At 41.2% G+C, this 19,976-nt stretch overlaps 1 protein-coding gene across 7 annotated transcripts in view; it reads left to right on the top strand.

The window, feature by feature from the left end:
* Nucleotides 1-19,976, top strand: part of ADGRD1 (adhesion G protein-coupled receptor D1) — a 185,560-nt gene that overhangs the window by 115,120 nt on the left and 50,464 nt on the right. For 4 of the 7 annotated variants that reach the window (XM_064168719.1, XM_064168718.1, XM_064168720.1 and 1 more), the window contains exons 19-21: nucleotides 8,688-8,791; nucleotides 11,482-11,593; nucleotides 18,369-18,522. In XM_064168719.1, coding sequence (XP_064024789.1) covers nucleotides 8,688-8,791; nucleotides 11,482-11,593; nucleotides 18,369-18,522 — 370 coding nt within the window. The remainder of the gene's footprint in view (nucleotides 1-8,687; nucleotides 8,792-11,481; nucleotides 11,594-18,368; nucleotides 18,523-19,976) is intronic. The other 3 variants (XM_064168722.1, XM_064168724.1, XM_064168723.1) reach the window with 1 other exon arrangement.

Genomic DNA, 19,976 nt, shown 5'->3' with positions numbered 1-19,976 from the left:
CAGCTGGAGCTATAGAGACAACTCTTAAAGCATCTTCAAAGAACCTTAAATTTTGAAAAGGCTTTGGGATTGATCTGTGAGGTAGTCAGCACTGGTCAGGACACACCTTGAGTACTGGGTCCAGTTCTGGGCTCCTCAATTCAAGAGAAATGTTGAGGTGCTGGAGTGTGTCCAGAGAAGGGTGACAAAGCTGGTGAGGGGCCTGGAGCACAGCCCTGTGAGGAGAGGCTGAGGGAGCTGGGGGCATGCAGCCTGCAGAAGAGGAGGCTCAGGGGTGATCTCATTGCTGTCTACAACTTCCTGAAGGGAGGCTGTAGCCAGGTGGATGTTGGTCTCTTCTGCCAGGCAACCAGCAACAGAACAAGGGGACAGAGTCTCAAGCTGTGCCAGGGGAAGTATAGGATGGATGTTAGGAGAAAGTTCTTCACAGAGAGAGTAATTTGCCATTGGAATGGGCTGCCCAGGGAGGTGATGGGGTCACTGTCCCTTGGAGGTGTTCAAGAAAAGCCTGGATGAGGCACTTGGTGCCATGGTCTAGTTGACTGGACAGGGCTGGGTGCTAGGTTGGACTGGATGATCTTGAAGGTCTCTTCTAACCTGGTTGATTCTATATGATTCTACTTACAAAAGGGAGGGCATCCCAAATTTCTTCTTTAGGGTAGCTGTGTGTTTTTATTTCAGTTTTCATTGTTGCAGCAGAGTTTGACAGCAAGTGGTGACAATGTCTGCTTGACCAAAAAAACAACATAGTTCTGTCCATGAAGGCTATTTTGACCATGTCCTCATATTGTGAAATGCTTTACAACCGTGAGGGATAGGTGTGTAATTTTGAAGTTTGTAAGGCTGTTTTGCCAGATCTGATGCTGCAGTTATCCATCAGGCACTGCAGTGAGAGAGCATTAAAAGAAGAGCAGTCTGAAATGCTAACCTTTTTGCTTTTTTTTTCTTTCTGAATTTTATCAACCAGATTACATGCTCTAATAGGACAATGAAATGGAAATAATGTGACATTCTCTGATTTCTGCTGTTTTGTAATTTTAATATAATTACTTTTCTCAGCATGCTTTTCATTGCTAGGAACATAAAAAGAAGAATGCCTGAGTCCAGTAATTTTTCTTTTGTGTCGCCTATTTAAAAATTGGATAGGCATTGAAATACTTTTGGTCCTTGTTTATTACCATTGACACTTCATTTAACTGAAGAGATCTCCACAGACAGTTTAGACAGCCCTTACCCAGCAGATGAGCAAAGATAAATCAGCCTATGTGTTTATTCTAGCATCGCTTGGTAAACTTTCTTTGCTCTTTCTCATTTCCTCCATTCCCCCTCCTTCCTTTTCGTTGCAGCCAGTGTTGTCCCTGAGGAGGGACACATCTCACTAACGTGTTCACAGTGTGATTGTGCATCATATTTCTTTTGTCCTTACTATGCTCATCTTTCCTGAAAACTGAGCATTAATCTTGATTTTTTTCACTCCAAGCCATCGTTCATTCTTTTGCTATCCCATTCCTGTGCCAGTACAGCTCTGTGGGGTTTGATGGAAAGAAGTAGGAGGCTTTCTGTTTCTGTCCTTAATCCCATAGAATTACATGGCAAAACTTGGAGCAATGCTGGAGGACACTAAACCCTTCAAATTCCTTGGAGGATGGTTTGGCAGTTACTGAATTTCACTCAGCAGAGGAGAACAAAATAAGATATTTTTATTTTGGAAAAGCATAAATATTTAAGAGTGCTGTAATGATCAAAAGAACTGTTTTGTTCTTTTTGAGAAGGATGAAATTAGACTCTATTTTAATCAGAATACTTAACAAAATAACATAGACTTCCTTCCTATGGTGAAAATGAAAGCTCTGAGACGTTTGGCAGATAGGTCTTGCTGACTAAAGGATTTCCCCATACAGTATAAAAATGTTGTGATACTGTACCTTTTTTCATCACTACTCTCCACTGAATATCTTTAGATGTAGTCATTCTGTACTCCCCAGTTCAGCCTGCATCAGCCTTTTAATGCCCTCTCTCCCCAGAACATAATGCAGGGGAAATTCTGGGCTGGCTACCTAGAGACTCGGCTGAGGTTCAAGCCACAGCTAGCTGCAGTCCTCAATCCAAATGGACATTTCTGGATCAAAGCCCAAACTCTGGATAAGGGAGGTAGCCATACTAATTTTCATTGAATTTTACTGGGAGCTGGTTATTTAATTATCCTCAACTGCTCTGAAAATGTCAGTCTGGCAAGAGACCATCATTTCACTGCCTGCAAGAGCCTGCTGGACCCACACTGGGTTTTGTTCTCCTTGCAGCCCTCGCTGATGGACTTCGGTTTGCTGTTAATTGAAGAACAGGATGAGTCTGCTCTTGCTGGAACAGAAAGTAGAGAACAGATGTACAAGTCTTAGGTGTGTTGGCACAAGTGGCTTCTTCACTCTTAGAGAGGATAATCTGCTGTAAATACAGCATTTAGCATTTCTTGAGACACGTGGCGAGTCTTAGGTCTGAAATTAGGGCAGAAAAACCCCACATGGCTTTGTGCTACACAGAGATATAAGGAAGAATTTGCAAATAGCTTCTCTTTTTTTGATCCTCAGACTTCATTATGATTTGGTACTGCTTCACAACTTGAGTCCTTCCTCCCTGCCATGCTTCCTTCAGGCTTCATTTGAACTGAAAACTTGCTGCGTGTGATTCGTAATGAGCAGATTACCTACTGTTTGATAACATCTTGCCCAGAACTGCTTTAAAAGATGACGTGGGCTTTAAAAAGTACTAATTAATACCTTGGCAGAGGCTTTTGGAAAATGCTAAATTCTTCATGTCACACTGAAGTTTTAAATAGGCAGCCACCAGGCTGGACTGGCTGTAGGAAAATGTGCCTTTAATCCCCCAAAGCCCCCTTTGTAGCACTCCATTTCTGATCCCTAGGAGTGGCGGAGTTAATAGAGAATGGGAACTCAAAAGCAGTTCTGCTGCAAATGGCTGATAAAGGTGATTGCGCTGCAAAACGCCACTCTCAGAGCTCTTTTTTTTCTCTAAACTCACAGTATCTGGTGCCTTGTGTCTTGAGAAAAGAAGTCTCTGAATCAAGTTAGAGCCTTTCTTTTTTTCCTGTCAGCAGTGATTGTGCAGAGCCATTAGGTGTGGCCCCACCAAAACTGCTCTCCTGGTCTCAGTGAGCAGACTGAGCCTCCTGAACTAAACACAGACGTTAATTTGGAAAAGCCATGATGTTATGTACCTAACAAAGTGCTTGGCAAGCTGAAGGAAAACAGAGATTTGTATTGTTATTATTATTTAATATATAAATAAAGGCCTCACAGGACTGAAATTGAATTTCAGCAGCCTTTCTGGAGGCAATTAAAACCATTAGCTTCATCAGCCAAGGCCAGCGTTTTAATGTCTCTGAAACACTCAGGCTGCCAAAGTTAATTATTCATCCTTCTCCTAATTGGATTCAGATTGCATTTTAAAGGTGCAGCTTCAGTAGGGTTGGCTGAGCCACAATTTTTCAGCCCTACCTCTCCTTCCTTCCCTCCCTGCAAGAAATGTCTCATAAGATATTGTTTCGAGCCTTTGCAGAAGGATTGGAGAGTGGATTTCAGCCCAGGCCAGCAGCTCATTGTCCCGTGGCAGATCTTAGTTTGATAAACAGGCTGAAAACCAAATATTGCTGTCAGTAAATCCATGATGAGAATGCTTCTTTCAGATGGAAAGCTGACCAAAAGGTACACGAAAACATTACTAACTCTTGTGTTTGTACTTGGGGTAAAAAAAAAACAATCATCGTGTCATAAATTTCCAGCAAAGAAATAACTCTGGGTTCATAAAACATATTGGGTATATAAGCACGTGAAAAAAAGATCACATTCTGTGTTCTAGTGGTAAGTAGCACTAAAGTACAAATGATAGGTATGATCTAGTCCTTGGATTGCTGGGCTCATTTTATTGAGGACTGTGATACATTTTCTCAATCAAGGGCTTTTATTTCTTTGGAAGAAGATGCTTTGCTTTTCAGAAAGGAGATTTCAAAAGTTGCTTAGACAATGAAATTACTGCTTTTGGTGGCTGGATTGTGCAGTTGTAATTTGGTATATGGACAAGCCCTTTCAGCATCAGCTGACAAACTTTAAGTGTTTGAACTCAGCCCCGTGTCTGACGTGTCGCCTCTAAAGGCAGGCATAGACATTCTGCAGTATGTTAAGATGAAGATTTTAGATTAGTACTTTGACAAAATGACCCTTCCTCTGGAGAAAACCAAAAGTACCTCTTTGCAAAGCAGAAAGTGTGCTTTCAACTGCCTGAGAGATGAATAATGAGGGGGAAAAAAAAGGGACAGGAGTACAAATTTCACTTAAAAGAAGGAGACATCTGGAACGAGACGTTAAGCAGAGAGAGCCCTTTGTTGCCCAGACGGATGCTCTGATCTGACCAGTTGCTGTTTAGTTTTCCTGCAGCCTGTCTAGCTTTTGATGGGTTATTGTGCTGTGTGGTATATACAGCTGTTCATTAATGTTACATAAATAAGTAGGTTTTCTGTTCTAGATACGGGTCAAACCTTTTCCTCTGTAGCCTACTCAAAAAGACTTTCAGCTTCCAAAGGCTTTTGCCAGACACTCCAGAGATGAAAAGTACCATCCCATTATAATAATTATATATTTTCACCTTCCTGTGCCATTATTTTACAACAGATTAATTAGTTGTCACTCATTTACTTGTTATTAACAAGTATATATATGTATATACATATATTTCCCCTTATTTTAAGGGGAAATATATGTATATACATATATATATAGTCTGAACTGGTATCTTTCCAGGATCATTTCTCAGGCCATCCAGTTGCCTGTGAGTTTCCAAAACACAAACGTTGAGCAATGCAGTAACTTCTTTAATGGAGGAGAACAGGGCTAAGACAATAGATTGTGACATTGCAGATGGGATGTAACTACTGAACCCATCAGCTCTTTGTCCATGCTGTTAATGACACTTTCAAAGGGAAGGGTGCTGCAGCCTAAACTGAAAGGGTGGAGGTTTATATGGACTATGACTTTTTTTATTTGACTGTTTGTCAAAGCTGAAACTAAGAAACATTTGTCTTTTAGTGCTCATGATTGCTAACGCTCATGACTGCATGAGCTCCTTTCCTCACTTTTCAGTTTGCTGCAGGGTAAGAGAATGAATGTGTAAACTCAAAGAAGCAAAACCTTTTAGGAGAGAAGAATGACTTTAATGTAGATTGGGACAAGTGTGAGAATCAGGCTCATGGGACTATTTCACAGATTGCTCAGTGTTTTATTTGGTACTTTTAAATGCTGTTTTCTTTAGGAAGAGCATTACAGCCTAATTAGCATTTTTGTGCTGACTACATCATCCCAAATTGCTCTCTTATATTCCGTGTCATGTACATAGGCTGAAAAATTTCGAGGGGACAAACTGAGCTAAGATGAAATCAGAGCACTTCAGTTAATAGGAAATTGTGTCTTAATTGATGAATGCTTTGACATTCCAAGTATTTCTTTACAACTCTGTGTGCTTGTTATCCCTTACAGCGTGAGTACAGACACACCACATGCAGCTGAGCTTAACAGCTGGGTTGTGAGTAGTTAGCAGAGATCTGATATTTTAAATACAGGTTTGCTCCTCTCCCACACCATCTACCTGTATTTATAAATGAGGCTTCACACCCTGAAATAATTTCAGGCCTCTTTTTTTTTTTCCCCCATGCTGTTTCCTTCCCTCTGGAATATGTATCACCTGGATGGAGCTCCCCTGAACAGGGGCTGCTCTCTTACACTTCTCCAACCCAACAGTTCAGTTTGAGAACCTCTGTCACATCTCAGCTATTCCTTAACAAACACACAGTGATTCAAAACTGCTTTCAGGCTTTCTATCCCTCCCACTAATGTGAACTACACTGAGGTTGCTTTTGAAATGGCTGTTACAAGAAGTATTGATTTGACAGTGTCATTCTTGAAGCATCGTCAGAGTTTGGTTGTGTTTACCAGAGCAAGACCAGTTTCCAGTTCATAGATGTGAGAACCTCTGTAGGTTATTTTAGGTTTGAATGAATCTTCTGCACTTTGCTTGTAAGAGATGCTTTTGGGTTTTTTTAGGTTTCTAAGTAAATCAGGCACTGCTTGGAAGAACTGGATTCATGCCTTGCTCTGCAGGAATTTCTGGAGGCAAACTGAGCTAAAACCCAGAAAAAAGACTTTCTTAGAGATATCTTACTTATGATAGAGACTAGTTAGAAAAAGGTGTTTGTGTGATCATCATCTTTTCTTGGACTACTTTGGAAAAAAACAAAGGCTTTGACTTTCCTTCACCAATCTTACCCGCCTTTGCCAATAGCAACACTGTGATAGACCACTGTCAATCTACAGCTTTGACCTCTGTAAGGAACATTTTTCTGCCTGCAGGTGTTGGGAGTGAAAGGAGTGAAAGAAAGCCTTGAACTGCTGAGAAATACTGATTGGAGAGTGATTTGAAGCTCAAAACTCTCCCTCAGCTCTCCTCCTTTCACTGCAGAACTCCAAGCCACCTGTAGCCAGAGAAAGAAATGTGTATCAGAGCAATCAAGAAATCAGGTCTGTGCATTTGGGACATGTGTATCCCTGATGATGAAATAATTTCTAAACTGTCCAATTTACCATGGAAGTAACTCCTGTTTCAAGACTAATCAGTGAAGAGTGGCTATACATGGCTTCTCTGGGGGATGAGGGTAGAAATTATATGGACCTTTGAGTCTTGTCCTGCACATAGACCTCTTTTGTTTCTGCCACTGATGCTATCCAAGTCAGGCAACAGAAATGTGTCTTTGGCTGAAAAAGAAGAAAAACTAAAGAGGCTGCATCATATTTCTTAGGAACAGTAACACCATAGCAACAGTTGTCTTTCAATGCTGCTGCTGCTGCATCACTTAATAGTTCTCAGATTGCTGAGCGAGCTCCAATCTATTCTGCTGCACATGAGCTGATGCTACTTGCAGATAATTGCATGAAAAGCACAAATAAAACACATAATCTTTGTCTGCATTTTTCTCAGAAGAGCATGGCATGTTATTTCTCTCCTTTAAAAGAAATTTTAATGGGAAGTTTATTGGAAGAATTAGCTGGGATTGAGAATCTTTAATGCAGTACTTTGGGAGGGAATTTCTAGTGTGCACGTGGAAAATAATAGAAAATTGAAATGGTGAGGAAAAAAAAGGGGGTTCTATCTATTATTAATATTACTGGGGTTTTAGCTACTATTATTTGATAGCTTTTGCGTCAAAACATATTCTGTAGCCAGGTGGGATTGGTCTCTTCTCCCAGGCAACCAACAACACAACAAGGGGACACAGTCCCAAGTTGTGCCATGGCAGGTCTAGGCTGGATGTTAGGGGGAAGTTGTTGTCAGAGAGAGTGATTGGCATTGGAATGGGCTGCCCAGGGAGGTTGTGAAGTTGCCATCCCTGGAGGTGGTCAAGGAAAGCCTGAATGAGACACTTAGTGCCATGGTCTAGTTGATTGGCCAGGGTTGGGTGCTAGGTTGGACTGGATGATCTTGGACGTCTATTCCAACGTGGTTGATTTTATGATTCTGCAATATGGAAAATATGTTACTCCTTTTGGTATTTTTAAGAAGAAATAAATATTTTAATAAGTTTTTAGCTATACATTTACAGCAAATAGACATTGAAATTAAACTTTATTTCAGGCATCAAAATTAAAACTTTTTTATTAACAATATTCTCCCCCCCCCCAGCTGTTCAGTTTATGAAAATGTCAACTCTCTCCAAATTCAAGTCAGGAAAAATGTTTGAAAATTCTTCTGAGATGAGAAAACTTTTTTTCTGCTTAGCTCTGTTCTACTTATTATATATTCATACTGCCTGGCTCTATTTGTTGGGTGTGTCTTTTTTTTGTCTTTCGTTGTGGGAATTTGCATGGAAAATTGGAGTGGACTTTCTGATTAATTCAGGATTGAGTGGTCAAAACACACTGCCCCTTCCCCAGTCAGTCTGTTCAGGTTTTAACCTGGTGATGGACCCTATGGAGTTACAGATTAAAGGCTTGTGAAAATTGAATTACTTGTACCAAAGACGCCTGCAGATTAGAACAGAGGCTGAGACAAAAAGGCTTACACTCTGACTGCTCATGCTGGGTCTTTGCTGTGGTTTTCCATTCTATAGATGTCAGTCCAGCTCCTTCAAAAGGCACTGAAAACATGATACATTAAACAAAACAAGTGGGCTATAAATGGCCTGTGATTTATGGGTCATCTTGGTTTGTCAGTTCTCACTGCTGTGAAGCACTTCTGGTATTTGCACAACGATGTAAATTATTGCAGCATGAGAGCATTAGCAAAGAGCCCTGCGAGCTGTGAAAGATCCCATTGCTGACATTGTTTGTGCAGCCCAATAAACTGCTCGGATCTCGGGCTGGAGATAGCACAGCAGCAGAGAAACTGGCTGATGTATGAAATGAAAGAGGGAATCGAAATGCCAGGGGGCATGTGGATGCCCTGGCTGTGTGGCTGGGTTTGGAGCTGGCTCTTCCTTTGCGATGTTAAGAAGCAGCAGCGAACGGTTGTGACCATCAGCTTAGATATGGGTGGCTGGATGGGGAAGCGCAGCGTGCGGAGGGGCTGACCTGTGGCTGCGGAGTGTAATGAAGGCATTAAGTTTTTGTTTGGTTTTGCTTTGTGTACAGCTAACGAGAGAACACCAGGTGGCCCTCTCCTCCATCACTTACATCGGCTGTGCTCTGTCCATCTTCTGCCTGACGATCACTCTGGTCACATTTGCTATCCTGTCGTGAGTAATTTTAACTTCGTACCTGCCGAGCATCTGTGGTGCGGAAAGGCAAGCGGTGCATTTCGGGCCACTGGTTAGGAGCCCCTCAGGTGCTCAGGAGAAAACAAAGCCTATTAATTGTGTCACCTGCCATAATTCGATTCCCTGCATGTATTTGTGGCAGTTGGTTGGCTGTTTCTAAATTACTTTCATTTCCTGAAATAGGCTAGTCTTTATAAAGCAAACTATTTCCATCCTGTGAGGGGTTTTCTTTAACCCCTCTGTGTTTCGCTGTAGTTCAGACATCTTTCATGGAAGCTGTAGTAGGGCTTGGGCTGGAGCTCAAAGGACTATGGAGCAAGGACAGCAGAACCACCTCCTTTCCCTCCCTATATGTATTTTTTGATTGATGGAGTGTACCAACAGTATTTTGTGTTTTTCAACTGTCTTGTCTGTAAGGCAGTGTGTTCACAAAGGTGTTCCCACTAAGGAAGGCTTGGTCAACTTTAACTCACTTTTTTTTCATGCAGCTTCCATGCAATTGCATCATATAACCCACAGTTATTTTCAAGTATCTTGCTGTTGTCTGCTAGGGTAGTTTCCTAATGTGTTGGTTTAGTAGGATGAAGGCTGCTAAAGGCAGTGTGAAATTGACTCCACGGCTTACATTTAAATCCTCTGGATCACTCTATCCTCCTGGCTGTAACACAGCCCCCTTCAAGAGCTCTCTGCACTGGAAAGGTTTCTGTCACGGGGCACTTAGGGTCTTTATGTCTGGTTATATTCCAGTACTGAAAACTGAGTTTGAGGTTTCTGTCTAAATAAGAAACAGAAAACCTAACAAAGGGTAAAGTAACTTGTCTGAGGTCGTGTAGCAGATCAGGAGCACAGCAAAGAACAGGATTCTCCTCTCCTTTTGCACACTAAACTATGTTCTTCCTATTCATGAGTTCAATTTTTTATTCCTGTGCCTAAGCATGTCTTTTGGACATCCTGTTAAGAGGCCAGTTTCTAGGAAAAAGAACTTGCTGAAACCTAGTAAACTGTTTGTAATGTTTGTTTGTTCCAAGCCTCGTATTATTTCCAAGTCTCAATATCTGTGTTGGTCATAGCTGGATTAAGTGTGCAACTCATGGCAAAATCCACTCTAAATAAATTCAACATCTGCCTATCTGGCATTATGCTGTTGGCATGTTTAGGCTAAGGGGAATGATCTGCTCCATTTTTGTCTGAGTCCAAACCTGAGTGTTACAGTCTTTAGAAAGGAGCAAAAGGAAATGGAATTGCTGCAATGGGGCTGAAAACTCCTCAAGAAACTGGAGGCAAGCAGAATATTTGGAAGGAGAGCTTGGACACAGCTGACTATCACAAGGTTAAGTACCCCACCTACATACAGGATCATTCAAACTGCCAATTAAAGCTAATTTGATTAGGTTTTCACTGGAGAGCAGGGCCTCATTAAACAGCCAAAGTGAAATTTTGCAATGTAGTGTTAGATGACCATGAGGTAAGTGGAGAGGAATCTGGCAAGTGTCTTTGCTGCTCCACACGGCGGCCGCTTCCCAAGGGGGCAGTCCTGGGTAACGATGTTCCAGTTTGCAGCTACATGAGGTTCCTTGTTAGAAAGCCGTTGGCACCAGGCAGAGCAACTTGTCTCGAGTCTACTTGCAGGATATCAATACTTCCTGTCGCCCTCTTCACTCCTTTCTAATGGATCACTGGCTAGAACAGTGCTGGAGGAGCAGGGCTGACAGCAAGCCATCACCTGCATCATCCAGTTTGTGTTACTCCGCTGCAGGGGGCACACAGAATGTGTTACCAGTCATTGCAGAAGTCATCACCATCCAGCATGATACAAAAAGAAGATGGGAGTGCTTACTGTTGTGTGGAGCATGCACTGCCGTTCACACAGCCAAATAAATGGTCTCCTGAAGTGATGGTAGGAGGGGCTGGCAGGTGGAGTGGATGGAAACAGAGAATCTCTTATGACTAGCACTGTTCTTTTTTAAATAAGAGGAATAGAATTATGCAAAAGGCCTTAAGTGTTCAGATAGATGTTTTTGTTTGTTTTCCACTTCCTATTTCTGGATAAGAACAGAAACTCAAGGTCAGAAGACTCCTAGGAGAGCATGTTCTTGTCAGATTTCCAGCTGATTTTTGCAAAGCCAAGAGAGGGATGTTGTAATCAAGGTCAGGTCTCTGTCAAGATAGGCACTGCCCATCCGTGTAATCAGCTATAGTCCCTGTGCTCAAAAACTGGTAACAGCAAAGTCAGAATTGTAACCAAAGTCTTTTCACGTTCCTTTATTTCTAGTACAAGCAAATACCAACAAAACCAAACCAGAAACCTGTGACAGTGTGGGTTAGATGGTTCCAGGTGCAGTATGCTACTGTCAGGTAGATCCAGCTTCCCTGGCTGCACTGCACCATTCAGGATCAAGCCCATTGTTTGTATGCTATCATGAGCCATCAGCAGAGCTAGTTAATGTATAAAACATTCTGTCTGCTGCCTTCTGGACAGCAACAGAATATCAAAGAAACCAGTTAGGTACCACTCCATCCTGGTGGAAGGAGTGCTCAGAAGACATCATGAGGATAACCCCATCAAAGCGAGTGCCCAAAAGCCAACCAAAATTCTGTCTGATAAATCAGACATACATTTGTACTTCTTACATACTGTTTTGTTCATGTTGCTTTCTATCTCCTGCCAGGTCTGTCAGCACAATTCGCAACCAGCGCTATCATATCCATGCCAATCTGTCCTTTGCTGTCTTGGTGGCTCAGATCCTGCTTCTCACCAGCTTTCAGTTCAGCCTTGGAACGGTAAGTGCTAAAAAAGGGTGGTTGTGGGTTTTCTGAGGCATCTCCCTGGAATGAATGTCACATCCACGTGGAATATGTGAGATCTCCTATTTTTAATATGCCTTAGCCAAGGCAAGGCATGTAGCAAGGATAAAGCTTCCTGTGCATCCGAATAGTGTTGTCATAGTATCTGGCCATGGCTGGATGTTTATGAAGCTGAAAGAGACATGCATCCATCAAATAGAGAAATCACCATAGTGATGGAGGATGTTTCAGCTGTGTGTGCAAATGGCATGGCTGACTTCTGCCTGACATGGCTTATGCTTGCTTTCATCCATTCTCTGTATTGCAAACGGTAGGAATTTTGTGCTGGAGAAAATGCTATGAATTTTCTGTTTGGGTAAGGTATTCATATTTCTGTTAGGGTTTGGGGGCTTAATTTTTTTCCAGGGAGGGCATTTTAAAATTGTTTATTCTCTGTTATGATAAAGTTTGCTTTCTTTTCCCCCCCCCCCCCCCCCCTTTTTTTTTTTTTTTTTTAGTTCCTCATTAAAAAAAGTAATCTTGTTCTTGTTGGAAGGTGATGAGCTTCCTGACAGAGCTGTGGCAATTTCTTTTGCATTCTTGGAGAGCAAAGTAGAAGGGTTTTGCTCATACAGTACTATCTGTGTGGCAGAATGCACTCTTTGTCTGACCAGTAGATTTATATTATCACTGTGTAAGAGTTTAATCTGAGATCCTGAGTGCTATAAAACATGTATATACTTCTCTGGGCATCTAAGGCAACCACTTAAGCAAAAGACAAACACCTTCATTCTGCTTACGTGGTACTTAACTTTATGCATGTGTAGACTTTTTCTGCCTGGTCACATAGGTTGGAACTTGAAATTGCAGATTGAGTTTATGGATCTACTACTGCAGATGGGAATTCCTTATGCAGAGCACTGTGATCTAGACCATTAAAACTGGCATCTTAAAACAGCTGGGCTAAATTGAGATGAATATACCAAGTTAACACTATTGCCTACCAGTAAAACCAATTTGCTTCCACTGTTGTGGTTAAAAATACTACTTAAAGTAACATAAGGTCCCATGAGTGAGAGACTCTTTCAAAAAGAAGAAACAAACCCCAGTTTAAAAGTCAGCTTTCAGTGTATTCTACTTTTGTAATGGTCAGAATCGGGCTACCTTGATGGCCAGCTGTTCCTCCATGTTACTTTTGACAAGCAGCAGGCAGTTTCTATTAATCTTTTACTCTTTTTATTCTCAGTACAAGTAAATGTGAAGTTTACACATTCTTCCTTTTGCCAGTACAACAGCTGAAATGGGATTCCTTGAACATCTGCTGCTTATAAGTAACACTAATGTCTGGTTTTACATAGGCTGTTATTACCTGAGGATTTAAAAGTGCTTTGTAAAACTAAGTTTATACTCATTTGCTGCTTAACATTCAGGTAGGTTCTCAGTGAATAACCTGATGTGCAAAGGAGAAAATAGGGGGGAAAAGCTTAGAAGGGGTCACTTCAGATAACATGTAAAAGCTTCTTTTCACCTTATCAGTGTCAGCATCACCCCCAATCTTTTAAAATACTATGAAATCCTAGGTGCATCTCTTAGTTTTCATTGAATGTAGATAGAGCCTGTATTCTCCAGAGACCTGTCAACATGTCTACATTCTACCATACCTTGTCCACACACAGAGGTCTTGCCTGTTTGGTTAGGCAGATGTAGATAAGCTTTTGAAATGCTCACATAAACTGCAGTTTAATAAATGCATATGTTCATTCCTCTTAAACCAACTCAAAGCTTACTCTAAGTTGAAACTTATGCCTCAGGCTTTTCAAAGTGAAACAGTTCACAGAATCCATGGATATTTCAGCCCTATCTCCTCTGTAACAGCAGTAATAGTAGGGCACAACACTGAAGACCTTGGAAGTTGAAAAGCAGAGTCTATGTGCTACCTGCTATGCTTTTGTTTTAACCTCTTGGGATCAGAGGTGTTGTGATTCATCCTTTTATTAGTCTCATGTCCTTACCTTCTGCCCGCTCTCTTCTCACTTGTGTTGACATCAGTTTTAACAACTTTAATTGCTGCTTTAATTGGACTGCTAAACGGTAGCTTACAAAAAGAGGGAGGCAGAATTTACACTAGAAAGTGTAAATTACTTACCTTCTGCTTCTGCCAAAGATGGGTGTGTGTAATACTAAACAGTTTACAAGCGGCCTTGCTCGAAAGGACAGGAGGTACTGATTTGCTTGAGGAAACACAGTGCAATAGGGAATGGCATCATAGAAACAGGCTCTGAGCTGGCATCGCTTTCTTGCATGACTGCCTTTAGACTCTGTATCCTTTTCCCACCTCTGTCCCCAGGGATATTTAGGTTTTGATTCCAGACACAGCATACAGTATTCCTCTGGTAGCTTTAGATGTATTATTTAGTCATTTAAAATTCATATTGCAGAAATGCAGTGGTTTTTAACCACAAAATTCTATTTCCAGTAGGACACTGAACTAATGCATTAAAAAAAAAAGTTGTTTTTTTTTTTTCTTAGAAAAGCTGCTCCTTGATACCTTACATCAGAAGAACTACAACAGTAGTGCTAAATGATCAGGAGGTATTCCAGGAGGGCCATCTTTCCTGAAAGCAGAATATCTTTCTTCTAGAGAAAGCAAATACTTTTGCACACAGAGTTTTCTTTCTGCACTACCGAGACCCTAAGATATGTTTGCTGTCCAAATGCCAGTCTAATAGCTGCCCTCAGACTCTCAGAAATAGATGGATCTGTTCCTTTAGAGAGGTTTGCTGTCTTAGTCACTGACTCTCTACTATAGACTAAAGAGCATCGCTTTTTAAAACAGAATCCCAAATGGCAGGGTGTGTTTAGAAACTATTAACTACTTTTAAGCTTCTAAAGCCTTTCAACTACCTTAGAATGTTTGTGGGAGAAAGCAAAGTATTATTTAGACATAGGAAAATGAAAATTGAAGCATAGTTTGTTAGGCAGGACTGTGGTTTTTTTCAAGCAAAACTGGGAACTTTTGTGTGTCTACTATTTGCAGTTCTGCATCCGTGTATTGAGCTGTTTCTCACTACTTCTGCATGGCATTGCTTAAACACTTGCAAACAGAAGAAATTAGCTATTTTTGTTTGTGATATATAGAGATCTGCACAAATTCTGGGTTGTTTATGATAAATAAATAGATATGCACAAATTCAGGGCTGTTTATGATATAGATAGATCTGCACTAATTCAGGGCTGTTTATGATATATATAGAGAGATATCTGCACAAATTCAGGGCTGTTTATGATATATAGAGAGAGTGCTGCACAAATTCAGGGCTGTTTATGATATAGATAGATATAGAGAGAGATCGGTACAAATTCAAGGCTGTTTATGATATATATAGATCTGCACAAATTCAGGGCTGTTTTTTATATAGAGAGAGATCTGCACAAATTCAGGGCTCTTTATGTTAAATATATATCTGCACAAATTCAGGGCTGTTTATGATGTATATATAGAGATCTGCACAAATTCAGGGCTGTTTATGACATATATAGAGAGAGATCTGCTCAAATTCAGGGCTGTTTATGATAAATATAGATATCTGTACAAATTCTCAGCTGTTTATGCTATATATAGAGAGATCTGCTCAAATTCAGGGCTGTTTATGATATATATATAGAGAGATCTGCTCTAATTCAGGGCTGTTTATGATAAATATAGATATCTGCACAAATTCTTGGCTGTTTATGATATATATAGAGAGAGCTGCACAAATTCAGGGCTGTTTGTGATAAATATATAGATAGATCTGCTCAGATTCAGGGCTGTGTATCACAGCAGCATATAGATTGCACGACAGGACGTTTTCAGAGGGTTCAGTACAATGCAGTAAAATTGCCACTTAAATTGAAACCACAGTTATAAGTTGAATTTAGAAAATGTATGCAAATTCACCTACCGAAGACTGTCCTCAGTAAACAAATGACTGTTATTTTCTGAGCGTCTGCTTTACATTCCCAACAGCTCTAATGTGACAAGCCTTACTATTGGCTGCACTCATTTTCTACTTCCAGAGACTTCCAATTAGTCCGCTGGAAGAGTAACAGTAATGGGATCTGGCTTTTTACAGGTATTCTACCAAAAACGTGCATCTTATGATACAGCAAGAGACACCTGCTTGTTTTAATATGTAAAGTCTCAGCTCTTCTATGTCTTTTTCAAGAAGGCAATTTGGTCATTTAACAGTATCCTCAAAGTAATAATTAAGACAGAAATACAGAACAAGGGACAGCTTTGCTATGGATTCAGTATAAAAATCTGCAACTTGCTGTTACACAGAATTATTTACAGACAACCTCCTGGTACTTCACTGTGTTTTATTTTTCTGCCGTTTTGTGATTCATATTGTTTGGCTACTCAAAAATTGGAAAGTATCCACTTGACAGAACTAGCTTGTAAGTCAGCTTTATGTTGCATTTTTATTTCCATGGACTAATCTGCTGGTAGAAATCAAAAGGTATTAAAATGGATTTCATAGCCTCATGATAAAATTAACTGGAAAGGCTTTTACAGTTTTTGTCAATAAACATATCTGATTTAGTGATATGCCACATCACATTGCAAAATACAAAACCACTCACAGGTCTCACTTACTTGAATTAAAACCAAAGCTATTGCTTTTTAATATGTGTAGTCACAGTGGACTTGCATTAAAATGTCCTTGCAGTAGCAGCTGAGTACAACTGAGGAAGGTGCAGAATCACAGAATAAGTCAGAGTTGAAAGGGACCACAAGGATCATCTAGTTCCAGCCCCCCTGCCATCACCTCCCTCGACCTCCTGCCCACACTTCTGATGTAGCCCAGGCTCTGGTTTGCCCTCCAGGCTGCAAGTGCACACTGCTGGCTCATGTTGAGCTTCCCATCCACCAGCACCCCCAAGGCCCTCTCCTCAGGGCTGCTCTCCAGCCAGTCACTGCCCAGGCTGGATTTGTGCTTGGGATTACCTTGACCCAGATGCAGGACCTTGCACTTGGTCTTGTTGAAGCTTGTGAGTTTGGCTTGTGCCCACCTCTCCAGCCTGTCCAGATCCCTCTGGATGGAATCCCTGCCCTCCAGCATGTCTGCTGCACCACACAGCTTGGTGTCATTGGCAAGCTTGCTGAGGGTGCACTCAATGCCTCTGTCCATGGCACCCACAAAGATGTTGAACAAGACTGATCCCTGAGTGACTCCACTTGTCACTGGCCTCCACTGGGACATGTACAGGAAGGCTTCAATTTTAATTATACTATCAAGTCCCAACATTTTAATTTTCATTAGTGTGCAAAATCCTGAACCATCAGCAACAGGAATAAAATGCCAGCACAGGGTAGCTGTGATAATGCAACAAGGGGAACCAATGTTTAACATCTGAAGACAAGCAAACTGGTTCCTACTGGTAATGCTTCCTCAGAAAAACAAGACTCCAACTGCCTGAATATCTTACTGTGATTTGTCCAGGTGAGGAATGGAAATCTTGAAGGAAAACAAAAATTCATCTTCCCATTTACACGGGCTGCATGTAAGCAACTCCTCCGAAATTCTGTAGGTGTCACAGAAGGGATGTTACAGCCACAGAGCAGAATGACCATCATCAGTATGCTGCAAGATGCAAAGCTGAGATATAGCTGGGATTGGATCCAAGTGCATGTTTAAAATGTGCCTTAACTGAAAGCAAACCAAACAAGGTTATCTTGTGGTAAGATCACTGGCAGTCACATCTGTTCAATTACTGTATGATGAGCCAAACCACTTGTGGTGAGACATCCTCGAAAAGCAATTAGTGGGGAAAGGCAAATGTGTGCTGTGAATACGTGAGGAGTGGGGAAGAGGAAGGCATTAAGTTTTCCCATTTGAGTAAGGTAGGCTGATTGGAGTGAGACAGAGAGAATGTAAAGTCAAATATGACTGCACATACAGCTGGTACAGCAGACTATGGGAAACTGAGGATTCAGACATTTGGGCAAACCAAATGTCTGCCACCGAGTGGTTAGGACTCAAGAGCTAGTTATAGCTTGCCATAATTCTCTGAACTGTCTGTGTTAGCAGTGCTGGAGAAGGAGCATAGGAGACTTTTACAGAATTTGTAACCAGGGCTGACAGGCAGACATTGGAATAAAATGTGACTTAATTTCTGTGATCCTATCCTTGATACAAAGAACTGCACAGCAGAAGAGCTACACAGAGAAGTGTGACTAAAAGGCAGGTTCAACATGACACCTTATTTTGAAATGGCCACGTTTTGCTCAAGCTTAACTGATCCACTCACATTCTGCCAGTTCTTCATAGAAAACTACACAGAAAAACTACACTTTTTCTGCCTTCACAGGGGCCAGAGCACAGGACAATGCCTATACCCTCACTTGTTTAACTCCCCTATGTTTATGACAGGCTCACCAACAGGGTGTCAACCCTTCAGTTTTGAATTCTGAAATGGTTTGTAGACTTCAGTACAAGCATTTGGCCTGCTGTTATGAATAAATAATCAGTTTGGATTTCCACAGCACATTTGGCAACATCTTGCTGGGGTTTTTTTATTGTCGAAAGGTAAGAGGATTTCTAACTCTGAAGCTACCAGAAACGCCATAGAGAAATGAAATTCTTAAGTGCTTTGTTTTTAAGACTATTTTACTGCAGTGATTTAGCATTTAGCATGGAAATGTACACAGAAATAGAAAAATAGAACTGGAAAACCAATGGGGCTGCATCACAAAGAAGTAACGTGTTCAATTTTGTTCTTAATTTAGATGCCTTGCAAGATCTTGGCCGTTCTGCTTCATTTTTTCTTCCTGAGTGCTTTTGCATGGATGCTGGTGGAAGGATTTCATCTTTACAGCATGGTGATCAAAGTATTTGGGTCAGAAGAGAGCAAGCACTTATATTATTATGGAATTGGATGGGGTAAGCATTTAGCAGCTGCTTGCTTTAAGCCTCATTGTAAGACAAGATTATAGGCAGAAGCATATGTAAAACTTTCATCTTATGATCATATTTTACCTTAGTGGGAGGAGGTCTGTTGGATAAGAAAATGCATAGTTTTTTCTCACTGTAATCAGACATTAAAATGTATAGTCCCTAAACCTAACTCCACTACAGTGAATTCCATGACCTCACCAGGCCAGATGAGATCCTTAATTGCCAAATGAATAGCAGGAGAGTGGGAAAGAGGTCTGACTGCACTGGTATGTTTTCATTTGGGTTCTAACTCACATATGATTTATATTCTGCAACCCACACATTAAAAACTTGACATAGGTATAGCACAGGAGTAGCACAAGAATTCACTCATTTATATTTTGTGCCTTTAAACCAATAGATGAAGAAAGTCTGCATGAAACTTCAGTATGACTATCAAGAGTAAAAAATGATAATAAAAAAGAAGTACTGTCACAGAGGAATCTCTCAGATAACAATTCACAGCTTTTGAAACACAGTAATGAAAGCATAAACTGTGTGCATATTCAGGAGCTGAAATTGAATATTCTCTTCCAGACTTTTCACACCAGTGGAAGCTAGTTTGCTTTCACTGTTCTAGAAGCACAACAATGATGCTTGACAAACCTCCACATTCACAAGATGAAAAAAAAAACACACCACCACCTCATATATTGAGTCAAAAGATGTAAAACTATAGCAAAGAAATATCTATGTGGTTGCAGATAATTTCAAAATCTATTAAAACATGCATTATCTTTCCTCTCCCTAATAAAAAAGCACCAATAATACAGACCTACAGGATTAGGCATTGGAATATTTAATACCTATTGGCACTGTACATGTCTGGCTGATAGTAAAGCTGCTCACATATCTCTCTATATATATTTCAACAGCTGTCTATTTGTCCCTCTGCAGAGCAGACAGGCTGGACGGGTGGGCAGAGGCCAATGGGATGAGATTGAACAAGGCCAAGTGCAGGGTTCTGCACTTTGGCCACAACAACCTCAAGCAGTGCTACAGGCTAGCGACAGAGTGGCTGAGGGCAGACAGGAAAAAAGGGACCTGGGGGTGCTGGTAGATAGTAGCTGAAGATGAGGCAGCAGTGTGCCCAGGTGGGCAGAAGAGCCAATGGCATCCTGGCCTGGATCAGGAGCAGTGTGGCCAGTAGGATGAGGGAAATTATTCTGCCCCTGTACTCAGCACTGGTCAGGCCACACCTTGAGTACTGTGTCCAGTTCTGGGCTCCTGAATTCAAGGGAGATGTTGAGGTGCTGGAATGTGTCCAGAGAAGGGCTACAAAGCTGATGAGGGGCCTGGAACACAAACCCTATGAAGAGAGGCTGAGGGAGCTGGGGTTGTTTAGCCTGGAGAAGAGGAAGCTCAGGGGTGACCTCATTGCTGTCTACAACTACCTGAAA

This window comes from Pogoniulus pusillus, chromosome 30, assembly GCF_015220805.1.
Source record: "Pogoniulus pusillus isolate bPogPus1 chromosome 30, bPogPus1.pri, whole genome shotgun sequence".
Classification (NCBI taxonomy): Eukaryota; Metazoa; Chordata; class Aves; order Piciformes; family Lybiidae; genus Pogoniulus; species Pogoniulus pusillus.
Note: the sequence above shows the minus strand (reverse complement) of the source record. Positions and strands in the feature narration are given on the sequence as shown.